The following is a 22,265-nucleotide window of genomic DNA, read 5'->3' on the forward strand; positions in this document are numbered from 1 at the left end:
ACCACCGTCTGGGTTCGCCCCGTGCGCTCGTGTGTTGTTTTACGTTGCAAGTAAAATTATAAACGGGTTGCGCCTTGCCTGCCACAGTACCACCGGATCCCGCGCGGTTCCGCCGCGTGGCCGCTCGTCCTTGCGATTCGGTTTGCGCTGGCGCACGCGCACACCGCGTCACGAGGCTGGCTCGATTTAAGGGTTGTTTTGCGGGGTTTCTCCCTCGCCCTAGCCCGGGCCCTTCGCGTGAATTCGGGGGTGTGGTGGGTAAAGTGCCGCTTAGTTTGCTCCAATTAGTACGGATTTAATCTATCGCACCCCAAACGGCACCGGTGCGGGGGGAATTGGGTTTTGTTTTTCTTTTTCACCCGGTCGGTCGTACGTCGCGCGATTGGTTCACATCTTCACGTCGGCTCCGGTGCTTATCGTCTGGTGCTGGAGCAAACGGCGAACCAATTGGATGCTGAATGAAGCTGGGTGGGGTTGGGCGCAGGCAGGGTGTCATTCATTCAACAAATTCCACCCCTGCAACACCTGCACGATAAAGGGGTGCCGGCATCTGTTTCCATGATTGTGTCCGCGCGGATGATGGGCTGGAATTTGTTTCTGCGACAGTGGGGAAATACGCCGAAAAGCGTCTCACATTCCTAGACCATCGTGACCGTGGGGGTGGGTGGGTGATCGGGCTAAGATATGCACTGACGGTGGGTGGGTGGGTGGGTGGGAAGGGTGTATGACAAACAAAAACAATCCCCGATGCTTGCTTACGTAGTGCTCGCACGCCAGTCATATGATTACCGTCCGCACACTTCGGCAATCCGCTTACGCATTCCCGCTCCGTCGCACGCTTTTCTTCGTGCGAATTTCTTTGGCTATGTTAGGCGGGCGCAATTTGAATATTTTCCCATTTAGCTGCTCAAACCGGCCGGGGAAATGAACTTCACTGAACGATCGTGGCCAACGTTTGTCGCGTCTTCCGGCGTTAATTAGATTTAATATCGTCTCGCAACCAATTCGACGAATTGGCGCATGTCCACGGAAGAAAACTCACTTGTTGCTGGGAAGCGCTGCAGCCCGATGGTGCAGCCGTTCAAATTCCACTGCACAGTGCACTCTAACCTTTACGCAACGGGCACCACAGATGGGTCCTTTTAACGCACATCCTTTTTACCGGATGCTTCTCGGACGAAACGAAAGTGAAACAAACGAAAGCAAAAACAAATAAACGAAATGCGAGACCCTCTTTCTTCAGTCTATTGCTTTGTCTTCGCAACAAGCGCACATACACACGGTCGGCTCCACTGTCATCTGCCGCGCAGCAGCGTTTACAGCTTATGGTTGAGAGTACTATGGGGGATGCATTCGCGTGGGCTTGCTGCGTTGATTCAAATTTGGAGTTAATCAATGGCTTTTAGTAAACCATTTTATGCAATAAATTATCGAGCGTGACACTGCTTAGAATATTAACGTTAAAGCCACTGTCGTTTAATTGACAAGCTTTGAAATAATTTGCGAAAGAAGAAACGCCAAACTCTGGTAGCCCGCCATGTGCGCAGATCACGTGTTTTTTTTCGTATACTAACCAGATGATCAGAACGAACGTGATAGACTCATAAATGCTCCAGCTAACATGATTGGTTAAGCGTTGTAGCGCTAGATAGAGAAGTCAAGTCATCTGCCTTTAATCGATTCATTCATCTATCAAACATTTTAGAACTTAATAATTTGAAACACAAAACAAAAAACAACTCACAAATGATATGATTTGCTTCGGTTAATCAAATACTTGAAGCATTTATTTATTCTCACTTCGCTTTGATCCAAATAACTTTCTCCAACTTGTTTATCGACTCCCGCAACATCGTACCAGAGAAGACAGAGTATTTATAAAATGTATACTATTCCTGATTCAAGTGCCATTACAAGCTCCTATTGCTTTTGAATTGTTGTGTGCGTTTTAATTAATATTTTCAAATGTAAGTAAACAAACTTACGAAGACGGAGAGAGGTGCAAGTCTTGTTATTGGGAAAGAAGAAAAGTATGATCACTCTACTATGCAAAGCCGTAACGGATGTTACATCCTTGCTAAACTTTTGGCCTCGTATGTGAATTCTTTACGCGACTTTCGAGAGCATGAGAGCATTTTTCGTATAAGTTTACGTTAGCGTCTGCAATGCTGTCCTAGAGCGAGTTTCGACGCTCGATCTATTGTGCACAGGCCAAGAGAAAAGTTGAAGACGGAAATGTTTCTTGTCATAGTACTGTGGGACGCTAAGTAAAGCAATATTATTCCCTATTCTTCGTAACATAATACGTCTATTCGTGTCGTAAGTCTTTCTCGACTAGTGTTACCACGGTTTATCTCCCAACTATCGTTCAGCATCCTTATGTTGAACTTGGAAACTTTTGACTGTAACAATTGTTAACGTATATTTGTGTATTTGCAGTTTACATGCAGTTTATGCCTTTCTGTTGCTGTTGTGTACACTACCCGAGTAACGCAAACTCGTAGTAATACTTTTGCAATAAACCACTGATACTTAAACCAACACGCGTCAGGACGCTGAGGAATGACAATAAATAAATCGACATTCAAAATGAGGATAACTAACATGAGGTTATAACGAACGCCGGTGAACAATAAATGATGAGTAAAAACGTTTTCCATGGAACAAACGGATGAAATTTCCACTCAACGGCAACGACTGAGAGTTTTACTTCTAAAACAATATCACAAAGTTCTGCAACCATTCCAAGGACACATCACAAAAATTGTGCCTGCCTTTGCCTCACGATACATTAACCACATTCTTGCAGATATACTAGTGAATAAAGATTTACACAACACTGAGTGACGCTGGACTTTTCGCCGCAAATGATAAGAGTAATAAAACTAAATTAAATTAAATTAATTGCAACTGGAGAAGTACACAGTTCCACTTCTAGGTTCTCCGAGCCTCTATTCCTGAACCTTCATCTACGCTAGTTTGTAGAAAAAGTCGTTCCAGCTGCACTCATTAAAACAACAGCGTTCAGTTCTCGTAGCAGAAGCACCTTATTACAGTTCCTTCTTGGCATTATCCTTTGGTCCACTCACTTCGTCGTTCCCAACACTGCCGGGAGGAAGATGGTTGTTGTTGTTGTTGTTGTTAATAATATTCATCTTTGGAGAATCATTGGCGCTTTTTGGAAGGGAACCCGCGTTGCCGTTATTGTTGCCAAAGGACTTTCGCTTCAGACTAGCGACGTCGTAATTAGCGTTGATATTGCTGGCGGGACTAGCAAAGGGGATCGGGTTATGTTCGATGTTGCTCGAAAGCAAAAGCTTTCGGGTGTTTGATTGCTGCTGCTCGTCTGAATCTTCCTCGATGCCATTTTTCGCTTTGGTTGAGGTGGTGTCCTCCTTGTTACCGGTGGCCTGTTGCTCTTGGCATTGTTTGGTCTGCAGATGTTGCAGTAGCGACTTTGTCTTCAACACACCTGCTGGCCCATCGATATTGGTAATCCAGAAGCGGCGTGCCGTCAGCATGCATACATCCTTTACGTAGAGCACAAAACCGAACGCCTTGTACAGCACGCCATACACCGTGTCGTATTCGTTTGGAATGATGCCATCGACCGAGCTTTCGAAGTAGCTAAACATGGGAAACCATATGCGTGTGCGGTTGGAATCGTGCGACATCAGTGCCTGAAAGGACAAACGATATATGTTAAAACAAAAACGTCCAAGCTGGAAAGCATTTTCTTCCTCCGTACCTGGTTGTTAGCTAACGTATGGTAGTATAAAAATAATCTCGAAGTTATGTAGAAAGCAACGAACACATCGATTGAGTAATGCTCGTGGGCGGCCAGAATGAAAAATATACCGAACATATTCAACAGCCAGGTAAGCGTATGCAGGAAGTATAGATTCCGAGGCGTATCTGTTGGCGGGGGAAAAAACAAAAACGAGAATTAGAACGCACCCTCAGCATGAAACCCAGTCTAGCAGGTCGATGACGTCAACTCATACGTACATTCGGTAATGAAGAAGTTGAGCAATGTCAACGCGACCGTGTGGCCACTAAACATGTAATCCCCGCACGTCCGGACGCCCTGTATGGACATGCCAAGCCCACTCCAAATTGTATAGGCACGACTGATTCGAAGGTAGATCATTTCCGATAAGCGTACGCTGTGTAAAATAAAAAGAAATTCATTGATCATGTACAACTTTTCCCTGATTCAAGGCGAAGATGTATTCTTTTTCGAAATAAAATACGTCACTTAGCAAAAGCATATTCTATGTCCTAATCATCATCATCACGCTACTCACTTGCTATCGTCAAACTTGTGATCATGCGGTGTACATTCCAGATGGGTTCCCGGAACGCTCAGGGACGTAATCAGCATCGTTACACAGCGCAGCAAGAACACGGTTCCAGCCAGTGCAAAGAACCGTCGCAGCAACACCATCCTGGGTGGGAGGAAAAGAATGAACACGTCCCATGTCAATACACTGGCTGTTTGTCTAAGGATGGAAAAACGGGAGGACCTCGTGGGTCCACGGGAAACTTTTCAAAAAGCTCAACCTACCGGTGCTTGTGTACCACCAGGACGCACACCCATATGCAGAACAAAATGGTACCGGTAACCTCGCACATGTGGAAAGCCCACGGTATGTGGGGTACGTTGTCCAGGAAGATATCCGGTAAGGGTGGGTACTTCTTCATGTCCGGCACGCGTTCGTGTACCACCACCATCACAAACGCGGTGATCCAGGTGACCAGAAAGGCGTATCCTACAGGGAGCAATGGGGAATGATGGACGTAGGAAAAACGAATTAACGCGAGACATTAGCAACAGGACTAAAGTGGGTCACAACCTCCGCAAAATGTGCGCAGCACTCAAGAGACGGATGGATCTCGCCCTGCCCGTGTCCGGTGCAGGTGAAAGTGGCCCAAAGACAAGCGCCTGGGTAAGAGTAATTATTGCACGAGTATGTTGGTGCGGTCGAGGCTCGGTTGAATCATCGCACCAAGGGGCCCGGCAATATGTTCGCCGGGGCATGTTTTTCTTCTCTTGCTTACATCGTACGTGCGAGAGATTGCTGTGAAGTCGCGCTTTACACAACGTATATGGTTATACCGGCTCCAATCTCCTTACGAAGCTTATGCAATGTGCAAAGTCTTCCACAATAAAAATAAGCCTGAATGCTTAGCTTTGAAATGGAGCCCACGTACATGGATGAAAAACATCATCTTACTTTTGCTAGCTATTAGCACTTCATCTGGGGCATTTATCTTCGAAGGGATTACACTTGTTTGTTCTTCCGAGAATGCATGATGCATTTGCTTAATCGCTTATGCCTTTATGGAGTTTATTTTTTGATGCCAGACAGCGGAACTTTAAATGATGCGCATTCTGGGAAATTATAACTTTTATAAGACTGAAAATACCATTAAATTGGCCTTCCTAGAATCAAGGATATACAATGACAAACAACTTTACCCATAAAGTGAAGCAATTTATTTCACCGTCTGCATCTTTTCTGTCATTTGCAAAATAAAATCCAAATTATGCTGCCATTCGCACATGTAAAATCTATTACACATTTACTCATTTCCCTCATAAAAAGTTATCTACAATACATTATCAGCACGGAGATAAAAAGCTGGTGACCGTGTGTTAGTCAATGGTAGGTTCATGCCCACAAAGGCAAACTAATCTTCATCCAGTACCTTCATCGCGATAGGAATCTCCCGACGAAACCATGACCACGACGACCAATGCTGACGCGTGAATAATCGGAAACGCACATGTTCAGCGAGGTGTTTCGCGCCAACCGGCACAAGTTCCAAGTGACAAGAGACCGCCGCGTTTCATTCGTGCATGCTTGCTAACGAACCCCAATCTCTATCTTATCGTCAACCATGCTTTCTTCCGCCATCCACTTAAGGCTCTTAGTCATCCCGGCGGCTGGCAACAAACGGCCAGGGGACAAACGGCAAGCACGAACAAAGCACAGAGCAGCGCATTCATGCATTCTCTCGTGGACTTTGATCGTGTGTTAGAAAAACCCCAGGCGAGATCGCCGAGAACTCACACCACTGACGTATTAGTAGCCGGTGAAGTGACGCTCTTCTTTGAGTGTTCTAAAACCTGATTCCTGCTGAATCTGTGTTCACGAAGTCCTCGCATGAAGCCCGACGGATGTAATGCGCCACAGGCAAGCCCGTCTGCTCCCGATACCCCCAACGGATAAGGATTGGGTGGTGTTTGTTTACAAGAAAAGTTTCCTCGCCCTCGGCCGAGTTTGTCAACAATCGTCATTCGGTTCTGGTGCCGCGAAATCTGCCCCGTATAGCGCGCGTTCGTCCGACACAATCTGCCTGATAAACATCGATTGGCTGTGGCGTCAGCACCGCCGCAATAAAGATTGTTTTGGTGTTTTGTTTGTAACAGAAAAAAAAACACAAGAAGCAGCAGAAATATGACAATGCAAGGGCAGGAAAAACGTTTACCAACGGCTTCACGCAGTGGATTGGGCTGGGCTTGCAGTTTGGATGGTATCGAAAAGTAAATAAAATTAACTCACTCACGCAGCACCACCAAGATGGGCGCGCGAGGACCTTTGAAAATCGAATTAAGGTCGTCACGATCGCGCGATGTGAGGATGATCGGATTATGCCGCATATTTCGTTTCACACATACATGTCTGGCGCGATCTACTGTCGATAGAAGGCGACACATTATGGCCATCATAGAATACGTGCATCGATTAGTAAAAGCGCATTCATGCAGCCAGTAGGAGGGTGATACGTCAGTAGCGCGACCCTTGTTGTCCAGACGGGCTTTTTTAATGCTACCAAACAATGAAAGTAATGTTCAAGGTAACGTCAGGTGACTGCGAGGAGTGGCGACATCCTTTCCATACAATGGTTGTGCAAAAAGAAAAGATCCACGAAATGGCAATGGACAGCATTTTTTTTTGTGCCAGGATAATTAATTACATCCCGGCGCACGCTAAGCTATTTTTGCGTCACAAACCCAAGGTAATTATCTGCTCCTCTCGATTATTGCCTCACGCGTAGCTAATCTAATTGAATGCAAGTAATCCCGCCTGTAATTAGAAGCACTATCAGCATTCCTGGGGTGTTTAAATTTGAGACAGCACCGATTTCGGTTGACGTCAATGCACGGCTGGCTAAGTCTCATCAACCGATCGATTCTCACCGAGAAGTATGGCTTTTTTAAGCAATTCTAAAACACGGCTAATCAAATGATACATGCTTAATAAGTTGGCCAGTTTTTAATGCGATTTTCACCGTATCAAAGACGACTTAATAAAGGCGACCCTCCACTTACGCGTGCAATCAAAAATCAATAAAATGTACATTTTTTATCAACTCAGCAACACCGAGGCGAACAAAAAATCAACCATTTCAGCACCCAGCCAGGTCAACGTGCTTGCTTTTGTGCGCTCGGTGGTATCGATTGCATTTCGATCAAATAACGTCCAAGAAGGCCATTTTTGCTTCAAGCTTCTTCTTTTTTATTACCTTCCGCTACCAGCAGACTTTATAAACTGCGGGTGAGCGTGTGTGTCGGTGAATATTTGTGTGCGGTTTTTTAAACAAACCGAAATCCATTTCCATGGGAACACTTACCAGCCGAGCTTGGTGGCAGGTGTTTGAAGATAAGCTTTCTGATACGGATTTCAGCGCCAATTAGGGACAACCAGGATATCATAGGAGACTCACTTTCCAACCGATAGGCTTCCCTTATCGCCCATATGCCTGTACCAACACGCCCTCTAGCCCATTAGCTAAATCGAAATCTCAAGTCGCTTCACCCAACATCGGTGTTAAACCTTGAAAGCCCGTTTTTTGACAAATGATGCGATTAGCCATTTTACATCGATATTCTGTTCTCGAAATAGAACAAGCGGACAAAAATACCAAAAACCACCCTTAAATTCCCTTGAAGGGCAGGGCACCACGATTGGTGGTGTGTTTCATAGGCATCGGTCTATTTTCGCTGCAGGTCTAGGGAAACAGGAAATCCCCAAGCGGAAGAATAAATAGACACAACCGTTCGGGCGAGATTATCGCTCAATTTCCAGGGAGGATATTAAATTAAAACTCCAATTGATCCACCGACAATGGACTCTTCTGGCTCGTGGCGTATAGCTGGGAGCTCGATTTAGACGGGGGGGCTGCTTTTGCAGGTTGCAGTTAGAATCATTGCTCCCCACGAAGCCACAAATGCAGGCGTTTCATGTAGAGCATATTGCTTTTCCATCACACCCGGTACACGCGTGATGTGCCGGAGAACAAACATTAACAAGTCAAATTGAATAAAGCCGTTCGATACCGTGAGGGCGTGAAATTGAGCAACAAAAAGGAAGTCGGAGAAGGGCGTACTACTGCACTTCCAATTAAGCTTGTTCTTGCGTGTTTTCTTCTGCCAAGGGAACTGCACGCATTGCACCATATGCATTGCAAACGGGTTCAATTGGATTTAATATCGACCAACCGTGAACCGGTCGGGCGTTGCCGCACATGTGGGTGGGGAGAAATAATTTCCCTGTTTTCCCGGTAGCAGTTTTCGGACCGCTTCACCGCTTACTTACCCAAACTTATCATCGTTTTAAAAAACTCAGGTTGTATGCACGTGGCACACCCGTCGATGGACATTGGCGGAGAGATGCGCTCGAGGTCGCTGTAGCTGTAACCGACCGATCCGTAGCTCGTTCCCATGCTCGACAAGAGCGATGCATTGTGATGGTGGTGGTGATGATGATGCAGATTGCCTGGCCCAGGATGATGTGCTGCCCCAACACCCGCCGCTTGATGTGCAGGTGGTAGGATATCGCTGGCACTCAATCCATACTCGCCGTTCCACAGGCCAGGCAATCCAAACGAACCGGACGTGGCGAGATGGTGCTGACGCTGCAAAAGCCGCGTGGCGAACCAGAACCGCTTGATATCGCCGAAGCGCAGCTTCGAGGCGCAGTGCTGCGGTAGATCGTGCACATCCTGCTCCGTAATCGCAAGGAGACACCGTCCGTCGATGTCCTCGCGGGCAATCCACTCGATGATGCGCCGCGATAGGCCTTCCTTGCGCGCCCAATCGCTCACGGTTTCGCACGTCCAGCCCAGCACGCTGGGGTGGTTATGTTGTTCCGGCATGCCGCTGCTGGTGGCCGGTGGTATGCTGCTTGCATTAATATTCTTCAGTAGATGCCCGAGCTCGTACGCATATTTTTGCGATGACATCGAAGCGACCGCACGCGACTCACCGTTCACACACTCACGCGCTTTTATGCTTCGTAAACCTTTCGAGCAAACGCGAGTAGGGGGGAAGTAGGTTAATTTCACTTTTCTACACACGGCTCATTCACGGTGCGTATCCGGGCAGGGGTTGTAGTGATTGAGGAGAAGGGGGGGGGGGGGGGATGCCCGAAAATCCCTATTGGAAGCGCTACCACGATCGTACCACTTGCCTTGAAAACGGAACTCATCAAAGCAATCGAGCGCCACGGCACAGTTTTCGACGTTGCACAATTTTCTTCGCCTAATGCCGTGCTCTTACGCGTGCAGCATCCATCCGCGAATGTGCCCTCCTGGCTGCGGAATCTCCGCAATCACGTTGTGCATCTGCAGGAAAACGGGCCTACACTCTCGCACGCTATCAGGACCACAATCGGCTAATGTTTTCTAGTACAGCTACGGCTCAAGGACAGCGGTGGACGAGGACGGTGACGGAAATAACAATACACACACACAGCAAGGCGCATATGCAAAATAGGCCAGGAATGCCAGCGGGATAGTAATCGGTGGAAGAGTTTTATCAAATGCAAATACGTCCTATTCAGTACAATCACAACACAACACAGTTGCAGCAAGATGGCTTAAGGGAAGTAACGTAACGCTATTTCACTTCACAGAAAAACGAGGACTATTGTATTGCCTGCTACATCGCGTTTATTAGTAGCTTAAGACAATGGCAATCCATACCGTGCAGAAAACTCAAGTATAATGCGCTTTACAGTGCAATTTCCAACATACTTTACCCAAATACAGTAGCAGACACAAAAACAGCACATAGCGCATAGCACAATAACATTCATTTTTGAATGTCAAATTTTCTTTCTCTTTGTATGGAAGCAATTCACCTTATCTGAAACACATTCACAGCTTATTCTTTGTCGTATTAATAGCTTTCATCTTCATCATCATTTAAATTAATTGGCATATATCATTTGTTATAGGATCTTTCAGCCCAGCAGTCAACTGCGAGAGCTTTGTGCATAACTGTATCAGCGAACATCATTGAGACGCAACACAACTGGTGAAATGTCATAACAAATCGAAACGTCAAACGATATATGACTAACAGTTCGCCACTTCAGAGCTTAATGAAAAACATGAATCATTAAACACGTGGCCGTTATGAAAACACAGCACGATGTCCTTTTACTTCTTTACGTTTCATTTACTTCCTTTGCTGGTGAAACCACCATTTAACGGCCTTATCCTGCTGCAGGAGACCCCTTAAACTCCCACTAATCCGAGTTTTTGGCGGGTATATTAACACCGTTTCCCCATCTCATTTTCGACCGTTTTATTATGTTCTGTCCAAGGACCAAATGTGCTAGCTTTTCTGGTGCTATTTCAATGAAATGAATTGTCCATCAAAATCTGGCAAGGCTAACTTACCGTACAACAATTAACTCTAAGAGCTCGTCGTCTTTACTATCCTTCCGTACATGCAAAGCCAAATATCCTTCTTTCGATCGCATTCAAGAGAATTTGTTATTGTTATTTATTTAAGAATTGCCGTATTTGAAGAGAATTTGGCCAACACTGAATAGTCAGCGGCTAATATATTGCTGAGTGTCTCAGCGGATAACATATTGCTGTAAATGTTTAAACAGCTCCTAGAAATATACATGCTTTGTATAGCTTTAGTCATGGTAATCGCGACAACATGTTGTTTGGGTTTTCACAGGATGTAGCATAACCAGTTGGCTGCCAGTACCATAATCAGGGCTGGCTCAAAATAGGAGATGTTTTGGATGATTACAAAAGGACAAATACCCTTTACAATTACATAGTACAAAACTCTTGCGAAGATCATTTTCAGTTGTTATCCGAACCCCCAGTGCTTCCATGATGAATTTTGCCTTTTTGTAGCTTCCTCATCTTCTAATCATCATTTCCTACCTTTTGCCGGATTCAATTTGGTTCTACCAAGCCTTTTCTGTTCCTGTGAACGATCTAAAAGAGTTTTACGGACTGGATCATACGATGTTGTTCTACAAATAGATTAATGCAATGCAATGTTGTTTACTAGAGTCTTGCAATGCTAATACGATGCGTAACAATGAGGTCATTATAATAGGTCCTCCATTATCCTTGTATGCTTGCGAGGCCAAGAGTCCTATTGAAAATTATCCTTTCGATCACGAGGAAGGGTTTCGTTAACATTGGACAAAGGCATATGTAAATACCGGGACCATAAATGCACCTTACAGATCCCGGTTAAAACGTCATTTTTGGTGTCTTCTGCGATGGTAATTTGCGAGTTTTACCACACATTTTGGTTGATAAACTTGGTATATCTTCATAAATACTAGTGCATAGCAATAGACCACCTCGTTGCAGAGGCCTGGCATGTTAGTTTCAGTTCGGTAAATCTATTTTTCTTCGTTTCGTTTGTATTAAGTTGTGCTTACTTCCGAGTCAACACAGTTCATAACAACAAGTTCCGGCTACAAGATTCTGTTCCGAAAACTGCAGCAGACATCGATTCCGAACCACACATGGTTGTTGAGGGACACAAGGAATCTAGGACTCCCAGAAATTGATTCAAGAACTCCGGCAACAATTCTGTTTATTGTTCATCATAGCCCTAGAAGGTGTGATACGAACCGTGGGTATCCGTTTGACGGATGATCTTATCGAGATAGAGGCGCCCTCCTGATTAGCAGAGTCTATAAAAGAGGGAAGATATACATAACGTAAACGACTTTCGCTACTAGGACCCGATCATGACCGTCGACGGATGAAAGATCGGTATTATTGCGGATCGATTTACAGGTGGACCAAATACTCTTAACCGAACGGATAATCAGGAAAAATTTATGCAGCATGAGGCGTAGTATGCCCGATGCAACTGGATCATGAGGAAGATAGCCTGCCAGAAATGGGCATTGATTACAGGAGATGCATCCCACCTGTAACAAGGCACCAAAAGAAGGGGACGAGTTTCACTCACTATCACGCTCGTGAGTACAAGTAGCAATAAACACATTCTCCACTTAGCACTTCGTTTATGACCATTATTTATTTTTCTTCGTCTTGCATTTTGGAAAATAATAAAGCAATACATATAATAATGTAATAATGATAAAATAGAATAAAGATAAGAATGATTACACAGTAAGCTGTTATCTAAGATATTGTAGAAATTCTTCCATTACATTCCCTGCGCTGCATATAAAGTTGTCGTGTTACGAAATCAAACACAAATCCTGCCAGCTACCAGATCGGATCGTACATTCGCATAAAGGCTAACACCATAAGTCCGACGTGCATAAAACCATCGAGCATCGAAACGCGTTCCGTACCATCATCTATCACGTTTGCTCAGTAGGAAGCATCGAAAGAATGCAACCTACCTGACGTTTCACTTCATATGGACTTTATCAATTTAATTCATTTCGCTTGCCTTCTGTTTAAATAATGTTTCCGAACAAAGAGCACCCCCTTCAGTGCGTGCATGCTTCATGTTTCCTTAGTACAAATAATTTTAATATTAAATTTAGTAATTTTTCATACAAGAATCACATTTATGGCCAAAAGAATGCCGAACACAGTGTACGCTCCCTCAGGATATACTAAATTACGATGAAAATGGATTTGCTTCATTTGAACTACACATGACTTTGTCCAGTTCCAGGTGTATTCTCGCTTCTAGCAGCTGCATTCCTCACGTGTTTCGGCGATTTGGATGCAAGCAGCTGCACACGTGATAAGCAAAATAACTTTACTTTAATAAGGCAATGGAAATAGATTCAACAACGATTAGTACAAATGACTAACATAGGCATACTCGTTTTCTAAGCAAGTCAAACTAATAATGATGCAAAAAAAAACATATTTATCGTTTGCTTGAGCAACGTACGAAGAGAGCACCCTTGGTATCCGAGAGGGTTGCGCTCAAGATAACAAAAAATCAGTTGAAACGAATTACTAAACATGATTTGCTCATAGTTATTTGTAAATAGTGTTGTATGTTATTCTAGTATTCGTAATAGGTCTTTTCATTTAAACACGTCACTTTGCCATCATTTGCATTTCGCTACACCCACGATTCATGTTCTATTAAACTTTTCTTTTTGCCCTCGGCATATGCTTCTTAAGTGCCTTTTTTTTCTTTGCCTTCTATGTTATGTCAAATACACTTCCTTGCATAAATTTTGCAGTCATCATAGATTTACATTAAGAAAAATGTCTGTATTTTCTTTTCCGTTAGGATTATCTATACTACAAAACACTAACGTAACAGCTGCAACAACATTTGATGAGAGAAGAAGATGGGATGAGCTTTTCTTGTGCATAATAGATGCCGTGTTTTAATGCTTCTCTTTCATTTAAGTTAAGCATAATTCCTCAAACTACACAGGATGTTCGATAGAATCGTTAATTTGCAGACATGTTTTTATATCGGGCGTTTGATTTTTTTCTCGTATCATTATTAAGTAATATTTTATGTTATCAGTTATGAACGGATCTTTTTGCATCTATTTCGCGTGTCCTGAATGAAATCTGGCTTTGAGTTATGAGTAGTTTGAGAGTTATTTTGCATTAAACATCTAGCTCTGAATGGTTGTGATCACTTTGAACCAAGTACTTCTATTTCACACGTTTCTAGTTTGTTCTGCTGGACTATGTGCATTTCGATGATTAATTTTAAACGTCTTTCCACGTTTCTTATCTCACGTTTGTGTGTAGAATATAACATTTCCGATAAGATATTGAAAAGGTAAAAAAATAATATGCAATGGATACGAGCAATTGTGACTGTCAGGGAACAAAATATGCCAATCTGTGAATATAGGCAGCACATGTAACGCTTTTTGATAGCAATTTCGTGCTAGCAATGATAGATTCAAAGATGTTAGATGTTTCAAGCATCGTTTTGAATTGGCATGGTCGATGCTTGAAATTTCAACTCTGAAATCAGGCGCTTTCTTCATCAATCTTAAACACCGCTTTCAGAATTTATAGTAGCAAAAAACCAAAACCTATGGTTCTTCGAAATTATTTTTTTCGCCGAAATAAAGCGAAATCTTCTACGGAAATCGAAAATATTGAAACAAAAAAAAACGAATCGAAAAGATGTATAGGATGTGACATGAAATGTAGCTGTTCTATGTTTTGCAAACGTGACTCTGCATCATTTCTTCTTTCTTTTCACTAGTGTAAGTACTTTTGCGTTACGTTACGATAATTCTTTTTTGTAGTTTTTCCCCAAATACTACACAACACATGTTTCGAACTTTCAAATTCGTTAATGTTTCTTCTCGCATAATTCGACTGCGCCCTACTCGAACATGTGCAAACTACACCTTAGGCGAAACATCCGATTATCCATTATCGTATTATGACATCTTATAACAGAACGATTTTCTTAACACAATTCCACTACTATCACGTCAAAAAGAAGCATCGGTTTGGAAGAAACCGGTGCAGCTCGCTCTCTTCGGGCAGTATATTTCTTGTATCATCACCTAAACAACCAAACTGTCCGTTCTCAGTTCCCTTCTGGTCGTTCATAAGATAAACCACCCTCTCTTCACACTTGGTACACTATACCTAGTTGCAAATATCCTGCATCACTCCGCACGGCATTCGGGATCACCTTACGTGCTCTCCATTGCTAGTATGCGTAAAACCAATGTCAGAACTGAATCGGTCGCTCCATACTCCGACTAAAAAATGGTACCTTTAAGCAATTTAGAAGCCGACGAGGAACACTTTTATGCTGCGAGCGTCTGCGGGACGAATGTTTTGTTTTAATATTTACTAATAGTATCCAAAATCTTGTTTCAGTACTTCTATTGTTTCTCCTTGCCATCATACCGGAGAGTTACCACCTGCAGCTAAGGAGAAAAAAGGAAAAAAATGGACACAAAACAGCGAAGCAACGTGATTATGCATTTACGTTGCATAACGTTATTTCGACTGCTACGAGGAACCGTAACGCTAAATGATCTTTATCCGCTTTGGAAAACTTCTAAGTGTGTAGGCAGCTTATGTTTCGCTTTTATATCAAGGACCTGGCGATTTTAACTGCCCAAATATATTGTAAGGAATACAGGACTCACTGCGTGATTTTTCGAATCATAGACAACGTTAATGCAACTGCTGTTTCATAATAAAAGCCAAGCTTATTCCGGTATTTACCACATGCTCCCTGGGATTCGCTCAAGGAGGAGAACGACCGCTGTGAGCGAATCGCACTTAATCCTTGCACATCGAGGTATCCATTGGACTGGCCGGCTGAACGAAGGACGAATTACCGGTGAACGAAATATTACTACTAGTGTTGTTCGAGTTGGACGAGCCAATGCTACTGTTGAGCGATCCGGTTCCAACACCACCAGTGCTGCCACCCCCGCCAAGCAGCGGGAACAAACTGCCACCCCCACCGGCGGAGGAAGAGTGCGAGGACAGCACGTTCGGTGCAGATGTGTTCAGTCCGATTGGGATGGCAGGTTTGATGAATCGCTCGCTTGCACGCCGACTCACCAGCTGACCACACGCTATACAGCGGGTCAACCCTCCCGGGCTGATCGGACGTTGACTTGCCAGTACGGACACGTTCTCGTTGAACAGTCGCTCGTCTTCGAACTCCAGCGAAGACTCCGACTCGGACAGATGCCGTGACAGCGCTTCGCGCCGTTCGACTTCCTGCTGTAGTTTACGCTGCAGCCGCTTATTTTCTTCACGTATGCACTTTTCCTCGTGCGCAAACTGTTGCGTTTTTTCTTTGCTCTCCTTCTCGGCCGCCGCCAGATTGCTCCGCAGTTGATCGACTTCCGAGCGTAGATTCGTTATGTGAGCCGTCAGCTGCGATGCCGTATCATTGCCATTTTCGTTACGATGGTGGCTGATCTCTCTGGAAGCAGAAAAGCAATCAGGCACGATGAGAGGCAGGTGTTTTTGGGTAAACCAATTGAATGACCAATAAAAACTTACTTCGGACTGGTAGGATCGGACACCGGTTGATCCAACTTGATCTGTAGGGAGCGCTTTTCCGCCTCCAGCTTATCCATACGCTTCCAAAGCTTGTTCACCAGCGCTTCTTGCTCCTGTTCGAGCGTATTTTCCAGCTCTACCATCTCGCGACGTAGCTGCTCGAGGTGATTCTGCTTCGCAGACGTTTCCGCTTCTAGTTTCTCAATTTTGCGCATCAGCTTGTTAACTAAACACTCTTGTTCCTGCTCCAGGGTTTGCTCGAGTTTGCACTTCTCCTGTCGCAGCTGATCGAGCTTGCGCGACAGATCATTGGTGAGGCATTCTTCCTCGCGCTCGTAGTGGTGCGCGAGCGTTTCCTTCTCCTTCTTCAGAGCTTGTATTTTCTTGAGCAGCGTGTTTGAGATGTATTCCTCTTCCTGCTCAGCTTTCGCTTGCTGTGGATGGTGAGCAGAAGTATGATAAGCGAATGCAAACAACAAATAACAAACCATCCCCTTCCCTGGACTGACACCAATGCTCAGGGCGATGCAGTAATCAATGCAAAGGCCCGAACGAAAGCGTTGCGCATCCATTTACCGTATTATTTTTTCTAACTATGACGTAGTATATTGCGTACGCCATGGTGGTTTGTTTACTTACAATGATAACTGATGCTTGGCGTAGCGAACGGTTCTCCTCTTGGATGACTTTAACTCGAATTTTATACGTTTCTAGCTCTACTTTAAGCACCCTGTAGAGATTTGAAGACGAAAACGTGTTATAGAAACAAACAGATGACCAACAGGCGCCGGCAACTAAAACATATGGCCACCCACAGACAGAAAGGCTCCGTAAAGTGTGCTTACTTGTTTTGTTGCGTGAGACTTTCGATCCGTTTTTGCAGTTGTTCCCGTGACACGGGGCTCGGGGGCAGCATGGCTCCCCCGTCTAGTGAGCTCTCCGACTCACACGGACTATCCATTTTGTTGGGCTAAAACGGAACAGAAGATTTCAAGGATAAATTCTTTGTACTATTCATTTCATAAAAAACAAGAATGAGGTATTATTGTCAAAAGAATTTGTCTTCTGTATTTTTATCTATAACCCTTGGCTTGCAAAAAAACTGGACCAGATGGTTAAAAAAAATAACGATGCCTCGAAACGACAGACAAATTTTAATAAATATAAACAGCTTAAGTTGTATACTTCCAAATAAGTTGTTAAGCAATTGTACACTTGTTCTTGCTCAATTTTTACACGACAGCAGTCAAAGGCATGGCATACTTTTGTGATGCAGCAGTACATGGGAAAGTAGCATAGAAATGAAGAGGCTTGACAGTCGAACCGATGAACCGACTACCCCAACTGCTGGTCGAAATCACAGCAACAAATGACCATGAGCAGCCGAACTTGGACCCTTTCCCTTACGGGGAAGAAAACGCAATCACAGCCGAATCGTTCGGCTTTTGATCCGTACGATTGTTTCAGGCAGTGTTTGTGATCTCCGTGCCTGCCTTGTCTAATGCACTCGTACAATTGCACACACGCACATACCCGCCACACCCTCCTGCGTCCGCCTGCTGCTTTATCCTATCTATCTTTACCACTGCTTAGTCCGACAACACTGAACCTTCGCCAACTTCGTCAATACGGTCGCGTGTGCTGCCTTGCTGGTGACACGAAAAGTCACTATGCGAAAAGTACTGAGATTCGACCACAAAAACTATCGTTAGTAATTAGTATGATTGGTTCCTAGAATTCTGGAAGCGGAAATGCAAACCAAACCCGAAGGGTACGCTGACCAATGATACGGAACCTGTGAAGTGATGAAGTATTTCGAAACACACTTCCCTTCTACTTGCTACTTACATCCAATTTGGCTGAGGAACTGTACCCGTGCAAACTTCCGGAACAACCTTGATCCACCGATTTTCACCACAGTTTTTACTGCTCCAACGTAGCTTCGGTTCACAGAGAAGCCACAAGTTTCGCTTTTCCTTTCTGCTCTTGATATTTTGCCGATATTTTCGGAACCGTACGTTATCTTCTTTTCTTTTTCTTTTTCAGCGACGTCCAACTACACCGTACAGCTCAGGAGCTTACGGGCTTCCGGCGCCCTCAATCTCAATCTCTAGAACACTTATTGGTACCTGCGAGAAAGGTCCAGCTGTCCTTGTTTCGTTATTTTCCTGAGCTGGTCTACGTCGAAACTATTTGCGAATTAATTTCAGTATTAACTACACGACGTGCAAGCTAGCGCTTTGGTTTACAGCCATATTTTGACAATCAAATGCAAGTGTAGCCATTTTGGAATTGCATTTGACGGTTTTCTATCCTCGGGTTAGACAAGAATGTATTTATTTTATTTACATTATAGCAAATGTATGTTAGACTATATTTATTTAAACTAGAACTGGAAAATATACATTCACTATGAGTTATTGTATTTTTTCCTAGTCGCTATGTTGCATTATTTCTATCAAAATTAAACTCATATCGTTTGGGAATTGGTGATAGCTATCAATAAGGAAATTCAATAGCAAGAAACAAATTTATTCTTCTCTTAAGATAGCTTAATTATTTTGATATATATTCTTTACTCATCCCACAAAATTCTCATCCATTTCAGGTCCTCATACAATCAACAACTGGTCATTTTTGAAAATTTAATTGATGGCTAACCTGGCCGGCCTCCTACACAAAATATGCAACAAAAAGGGATGTCGCAGCTGTTGTCAAAAACAAAGCAACAAAAACAAAATTAGTGACTCATTTCTCAAGAGAAAACAAATTCTGCGCAGACGGAATTAGTGTTATCAGTGTTCATTCCCAGCTTATTTCTTTAGACCATGTTTTCCAGTGCTCCAAATTATACGAAGCTAAAGACGAATCTTCGCCTGGCCGTGAATCGGCTTAAGTTGCTGGAGAAGAAAAAAACCGAGCTAGCGCAGAAGGCTCGCAAGGAAATCGCAGACTATCTGGTGGCCGGGAAACCCGAACGTGCCAAGATCCGGGTGGAGCACATCATTCGCGAGGACTACCTAGTGGAGGCGATGGAGATCGTGGAAATGTACTGCGATCTGATCCTGGCTCGTTTCGGTCTCGTGACGCAGATGAAGGAGCTAGACGAAGGCATCGAGGAAGCAGTCAGCAGCATCATCTGGGTTGCCCCGCGTTTGCAGGCGGATGTGCTGGAACTGAAGCTGTGCTCCGACATTTTCACCATTAAGTACGGAAAACAGTACGCGGAGCAGGTGCGGGCTGCAATTCCCCCACACAAGGTATCTGACAAGCTGATGCATAAGCTGGCCATTCAGGCTCCACCGAAGCTACTGGTTGAGAAGTATCTGATAGAGATTGCCAGAATATTCAATGTGGATTATGAGCCCGATCCGCTCGTGATGAAGGACGATCGATCAAGCATAATGGATGGCGGGATGGATACACTGATTGATCTGGCGGATAAGAACAATTTAGATGGTTCGTCAGGTGGAGCAGGAGCGAGTGGTGGTGGATCAAGTGGTAGCGGTGGTAGTGGTGGAGGTGGTACGGCAGTTGCGCCTGCAAGTGTAGGATTTGTCGCATATCCTCCTGCAGCTCCCCAGATTCCAGTACTTCCACCGATCATTCCGTTCCAATACCCGGTAAGCATAGGAGATCGTTAAGGGTAAGTGCCATGAAGCTGATTGATCGTTTGTATTTTTTCAAGGCTGGACCAAGCGGACAAAACTTTGGTGGAGCATCAGCTCCACCATTCAATTACAACATACCACCAAACTCATCTGAGAAGGAAGAGGTGAAAGATTTGAACATAAACTCGATCTTTATTAACGAGGAAAAGGGACCAAGTAACCCTACCGGTCCGCCACCGTCTTATTCCTCCCTTAGTCCTGATGATAATATGCAGGTAATTTGAACTATTATCTACAGTCAAACCAGGACCCCGAAAAGCTTGTACTTTTTTTAAGAATGCTCAAGTGATTTTTTTTTTATATAGAACTATTTCTTATGGTGCATGAAAGATATATTTCCATCTATTTATTGATAGAATCAATCGTTAACGAAGCGTTTTTCTTATGTTATCAGAATTCATCTAAACCAAAACCTCAGCCAAGGTCCAAATTCTCACCAGAGATGAACTTTCCACCACTGCCAAATGTGCCGATGGATTTACCTGATGTACCGGATGCTAACGAAAACAAGACCGACAATGATGAAATCGACTTCGATGATCTATCTCGCAGATTTGAAGAGCTCAAGAGAAAAAAATGAATCCTCTGTACTAACGTACTAGCATCTTATAGCTTTACCGTTCGATAGAATTGGAAAGGCAACATATGTTTTTCGGGCGGCGCTTTGTCGGAGATATTATATCGTTGATGTTAACATATGTATATTTATGTTAATATTGTTTTATGTTTATCGTTTAGATGAGGAGATAAAGTAAATTGTGTAACTATGATTAAATTCAAATAAATGATAAAAACATAACCTATTTCAAAGATAAATATAATGATTATAAGAAAGATGATTGAAATATCAATATTATGTTATCTTATTCTTAAATGGCTAAGTCGCCTATTGTGTTTCAGTTCGCGCAATATGTTTGAATTAAACAAAGCCGAAGATCTTAGGAAGATATTTATCCAGTTAGAAAGAGTCATGCGCTACAACCGTTTAGCGTTCTTGGCCTGCTGACGTGATCGGAGCGCCAATCAATAACATCCCAATCTTTTTTGGCGATTGCACGTGGACGTGTCCACGTGGGTAGCCTATAAGGACTCAATAGGCTGGACGCATTCTAATGAAATGACCACAGGAGTGCTCATTTCATTAATGTGCTTTATAAGTTCTTCATTTTAACGGCTTCTTCATAATTATCATTTTGAACATAAGAGACGAAAAATCGTTCTGAGCATCTTCCTCTCAACTGCGGCTAAAAGGGGTTCACCCTCTAATCTAACCCATGTCTCAGAGGCGTAAGTAAGTACTTAAACCATGTTAAATAATTTGTATAATCTGAGCCTAATTTTCATTATGTGGTAGAAATATTTTCAAATCGACTAATTACAATGTAAGCAGGAGCGTTAGTGAAAGCATATTTTACAATCAAATTACTAATAGCAACTGCAGCAAATATGGAAAATGTAATGCCATATCAGCTTTTTTATAATCATGTTTCAAAGGATATGTGTATCATGCAATTAACGAATTTTAATATTAAATTATAATATAAGCGACAAATTTCAGTTTATTTCACTTTTTCATAGGGCGGAAAAATGACATGGAAGCTTGACAAAGGACTGCCTCGTTCACACATACACAAACTCGTTCCATTGATGCGTTTGCAATCGTAGAGAAAAGAAGCTTGGTTGCAGAATAGCGCTAAAAACGGCTCGTTTCTAATAATTAGCAGTGATTAATAAAGCTTTTAAAAATAAAAATTAATCCGTTGCTTACGAACGGCATTGTGAGCATGTCAGTATAAAGTGAACTGCTAGTGGTCCCGTGTTTTACCTAGTGGTCCCTACATTGTTAGTGGTCCCACTGAGACCCTCCCTCATTCCCCTTCCCACGTCTACTTCGTGTGACGTCAAGCAACGAAAATTGTACATACATATGCGAGTAAAGCTGATACAAAATTATGCTATTATTGCGTTTTATAAGAACGCATATGCATGAAACGTGTGTATGAAAAAAGAGGCTAGCTGGCCCACCCCAAACCTCATTGCATTCATCGAGTGAAGTGCGTAATGTGTATCGATCGTGCATAAACTAGTGGGCGTTTTGTGGACACATTTGTACATAGTAATTCTTAGAATAAATGTTTTCGAACGGGTTGAAATGAAAAGGTACGAAGAAACGATGTAGTAAAACCGTAAAGAAGTGAAGCATTCTCACAATTGCTTGTGAAATTGCGACAGTTTTCTTCCAGTTCTCTTTGTGTCTTGCTAGTATGAGTGGGATTCCATTCCACTCCATCAAGCGAGTGTAGTTTCAAAACAATCCACCAGGTAGCGGCGTGGTGCCAACGTCAGGGT

At 43.5% G+C, this 22,265-nt stretch overlaps 3 protein-coding genes across 3 annotated transcripts; 1 reads left to right on the forward strand and 2 right to left on the reverse strand.

Moving 5' to 3' along the window:
* Window positions 1–2,996: 2,996 nt before the first annotated feature.
* Window positions 2,997–9,252, reverse strand: LOC128725326 (ceramide phosphoethanolamine synthase-like). The gene is made up of 6 exons (XM_053819059.1): window positions 8,607–9,252; window positions 4,568–4,772; window positions 4,308–4,448; window positions 4,009–4,166; window positions 3,749–3,915; window positions 2,997–3,680 (listed from the first exon to the last, which is right to left on the reverse strand). Exons 1-6 carry the CDS (start codon window positions 9,250–9,252, stop codon window positions 3,051–3,053), a joined length of 1,947 nt encoding a protein of 648 aa, XP_053675034.1. The 3' UTR covers window positions 2,997–3,050.
* Window positions 9,253–15,507: 6,255 nt separating this feature from the next.
* On the reverse strand, window positions 15,508–18,482 carry LOC128723604 (coiled-coil domain-containing protein 6). Its single transcript, XM_053817362.1, has 5 exons — window positions 18,094–18,482; window positions 17,091–17,215; window positions 16,885–16,975; window positions 16,246–16,679; window positions 15,508–16,165 (listed from the first exon to the last, which is right to left on the reverse strand). The coding sequence occupies exons 2-5, from the start codon at window positions 17,204–17,206 to the stop codon at window positions 15,508–15,510; spliced, it is 1,299 nt and encodes a 432-aa protein (XP_053673337.1). The 5' UTR covers window positions 17,207–17,215; window positions 18,094–18,482.
* A 591-nt stretch (window positions 18,483–19,073) lies between these two features.
* Window positions 19,074–20,696, forward strand: LOC128723682 (IST1 homolog). The gene is made up of 3 exons (XM_053817444.1): window positions 19,074–19,868; window positions 19,934–20,131; window positions 20,311–20,696. Exons 1-3 carry the CDS (start codon window positions 19,074–19,076, stop codon window positions 20,494–20,496), a joined length of 1,179 nt encoding a protein of 392 aa, XP_053673419.1. The 3' UTR covers window positions 20,497–20,696.
* Window positions 20,697–22,265: the final 1,569 nt, after the last annotated feature.

The sequence above is a fragment of the Anopheles nili genome, chromosome 3, assembly GCF_943737925.1.
Source record: "Anopheles nili chromosome 3, idAnoNiliSN_F5_01, whole genome shotgun sequence".
Lineage (NCBI taxonomy): Eukaryota > Metazoa > Arthropoda > Insecta > Diptera > Culicidae > Anopheles > Anopheles nili.

Excerpts from the sequence above, each read along its gene's own strand:
- LOC128723682 (XM_053817444.1), top strand. The coding sequence starts at position 19,074 with ATGTTTTCCAGTGCTCCAAATTATACGAAGCTAAAGACGAATCTTCGC. Across the intron at positions 19,869-19,933 it reads TCATTCCGTTCCAATACCCG|GCTGGACCAAGCGGACAAAA; the intron begins GTAAGCATAGGA and ends TATTTTTTCAAG. Across the intron at positions 20,132-20,310 it reads GTCCTGATGATAATATGCAG|AATTCATCTAAACCAAAACC; the intron begins GTAATTTGAACT and ends TTATGTTATCAG.
- LOC128725326 (XM_053819059.1), bottom strand. The coding sequence starts at position 9,252 with ATGTCATCGCAAAAATATGCGTACGAGCTCGGGCATCTACTGAAGAAT. Across the intron at positions 4,449-4,567 it reads CTGGTGGTACACAAGCACCG|GATGGTGTTGCTGCGACGGT; the intron begins GTAGGTTGAGCT and ends CCTCCCACCCAG. Across the intron at positions 3,681-3,748 it reads ATACGTTAGCTAACAACCAG|GCACTGATGTCGCACGATTC; the intron begins GTACGGAGGAAG and ends TTGTCCTTTCAG.
- LOC128723604 (XM_053817362.1), bottom strand. The coding sequence starts at position 17,206 with ATGGATAGTCCGTGTGAGTCGGAGAGCTCACTAGACGGGGGAGCCATG. Across the intron at positions 16,976-17,090 it reads AGTCTCACGCAACAAAACAA|GGTGCTTAAAGTAGAGCTAG; the intron begins GTAAGCACACTT and ends AAATCTCTACAG. Across the intron at positions 16,166-16,245 it reads TCCGATCCTACCAGTCCGAA|AGAGATCAGCCACCATCGTA; the intron begins GTAAGTTTTTAT and ends TTCTGCTTCCAG.